At 38.8% G+C, this 2,504-nt stretch overlaps 1 protein-coding gene across 1 annotated transcript in view; it reads left to right on the top strand.

Annotated features, from left to right (window-relative positions):
* Positions 1 to 258, top strand: part of LINC00843 (long intergenic non-protein coding RNA 843) — a 35,077-nt gene extending 34,819 nt beyond the window's left edge. The window contains exon 7 of the mRNA XM_006874596.1: positions 111 to 258. Within this exon, the coding sequence (XP_006874658.1) occupies positions 111 to 226 (116 nt within the window). The 3' untranslated portion in view covers positions 227 to 258. The remainder of the gene's footprint in view (positions 1 to 110) is intronic.
* The last annotated feature ends 2,246 nt before the right edge of the window (positions 259 to 2,504 follow it).

Genomic DNA, 2,504 nt, shown 5'->3' with positions numbered 1-2,504 from the left:
ACTTATTAAAATGGAATGGAATTAATGGTATTATAATTATATGTAACCTTTTTTGGCTAGGATACTATGCAATACAAGACTGCTTCATTTTTTTTCTTTTCCTCTCTTAGGTGGTCTTCGGGGGGTTCTACGAGGTGGTCTAGCAGGACTAACAGTTACCAGCCTCTATGCACTATATAATAACTGGGAGCACATGAAAGGCTCCTTGATTCAGCAGTCCCTCTGAAGATTTTGCCAACTTGTGAATGGAGGACACTTTTTGTAGTCATCCGAACAACTGTTAAGTCAGCTGGAGTTGGTATCTCTTCTACCTACAGTAAGCGTAAAAAGTTGGAGATTCTGTTTTGCCGAGATGAAGACTATTGATGGTTATCAGGACTGGCGTTTCTAGCTATGAGTGAGGAGGAGTCAAACTTCTTTGAAGGCTCACTGGGTAACATGGTTCTCTTCTTTGGAGACCTTGCACATAATGCCCCTTAAATTGTAAAACTGTGGACTCCCAGAATTCAGGCCATGTTTGTCATCAGTACTCTTTGACCAAGTTTGTTGATTTAATGATTCTAAACTGTAATGTTCCTCTGTATTCCCAATAAAGGATGAAAATAGAACCAAAGGCATAACTCCAACAAAACATAGTGGATGTCTCCATTTGTAAGCATTTATCTGGATATAAAGTGAACGCCACTGTTGCCTTTTTGTGTGTCCCTGTTGATCTAAAACATGTTTTCATGTTCATGTTGAAATGAGGGGTTATTGGTGGCACTGAACGGAAGAGTTTTCCCCAAGGATAAACACTGAAATCTCATCGTATTTCAGGCTAACCATTCTACACATAATGTGCTAGAATAATCTAATAATCACACGTGTGTGCGCATTAACTCATCTCTTTATTGGGGATAATTAGAAAACGATTAGATAAGCACTTTAATTTTCTCAGGGAAGCCCTGGGAATGCCAAACAAAGTAAAAGCCAAGTTAATTTGTTTCCTTATCTAGAAAATAAAGTTAACAGATAGTAAGTTTGTTGTTGCTAAGTACCATCAAGTCTGTTCCCACCGACTCAGCAATGCTGTTTACGGCATCTGAACCCCAAACCTTGGGGTTCAAACAGACCTTGAGGTCCAGTCACACCAAAACTCTGAAAAGGTAAGCCTAAGATCTTTTGGATATATCTGGCAGTAGGAAATCAGGCAGAAAAACACTGATCATTCAACTGAAGTCTGTTAAAAAATATCTATGCAATCAGACACCCAAGTATATAGTTTTAATATATTTTATCTTCAGTAGAATAGATTCAAAATTAAAGGAGTAGATGTGAAGAGTATGCAGGAAAATAGGCTGAAAATTGAACTTGTGGATAGGACTAAATTTGCTAATTTCAAATTTATGAAATACACTATTTTTAGTAAATATAAAAACAATATTTATATATTCAAGTTGTTTCTCAGCTGTGTCCCTGACCAAAGCTTCCATTTTTAAATGTGTTAGCATATTTTGTGACAAGCGCACACGACGGAGACAGTGATTAGGGTTTTAATGGAGAGAGGCATAAGATTCATCAGTGCTTTCCATGTGAGTGCAGTGGTTCATAGAAATTTAGGAGTAAGAAATTGCGTTTTCTTTGGGAGGGTTTGAAAATAGGAAAAAGGCTCCTCACGTTTTGTTTTTTTATCCAGCTCCCTTATTATTACAAGTGGTATTATCTGGGGGGTCATGAGGCTCTTTCCAGCTGTGGCCCAAAGGATTCTAGTGAAGCTGTGGGACTGAACTTTCCAATCACAAATTTTTGAAACTCCCAACAACAACATGTAAGCAGTTAGGTGGCGGTAGCTTAGTAGTTTTAATATCCTGGGAAAGCAGTTAATTCTCTGAAAATATTTCTCTCCTACAGAGAAACTTTTTTTTTTTTAAGTTTTTAAAGTATGGGCTTTAAGGATGAGAAATAGTTCCATAATGCTTCAATAAACACCCCAAGGCACAAATGTTCAAAATAGCTTGTTGACAAAATTGTTTGAGGTGTAGGCAATGTATGCTATGCTTACAGTACGGACTTATCATGTATCCCTAGTTAAGAGCTCTGGTAGCATAGTGGTTATGAGTCGGGCTGCTAACCTCAAGGTCAGCAGTTCTAACCTACCAGCTGTTCCAAGGGATAAAGGTGAGGCTTTCTGCTCCTGTAAAGATTTACAGCCTCGGAAACCCTACGCAGTGTCACTGTGAGTTAGGATCGACTCCATGGCACAACAGCCACCACCGCCACTTAAAAGCACCAGGTGTCAACCTCGGCTTCCATTTACATACACAGGATGCACCAATGATCTCTAAAACAGTAAAAGTTCAAGTACAGTTTCCAACTTTTTGCGCTTTGATTATTCAGAACTGGGCCTCTGCCCTGTAGGTCTGCAGAAATTTTGAAAGAGGCTAGGACTGACTGCACTAACTGGTTTTTCTAAGAGTATGAATAACTCTTATGGATAACAGCAGCATCTAAGACCTGGCAGTACT

The sequence above is a fragment of the Chrysochloris asiatica genome, unplaced genomic scaffold, assembly GCF_000296735.1.
Source record: "Chrysochloris asiatica unplaced genomic scaffold, ChrAsi1.0 scaffold00289, whole genome shotgun sequence".
Classification (NCBI taxonomy): Eukaryota; Metazoa; Chordata; class Mammalia; order Afrosoricida; family Chrysochloridae; genus Chrysochloris; species Chrysochloris asiatica.
This window is presented reverse-complemented; position numbering and strand designations above follow the sequence as displayed.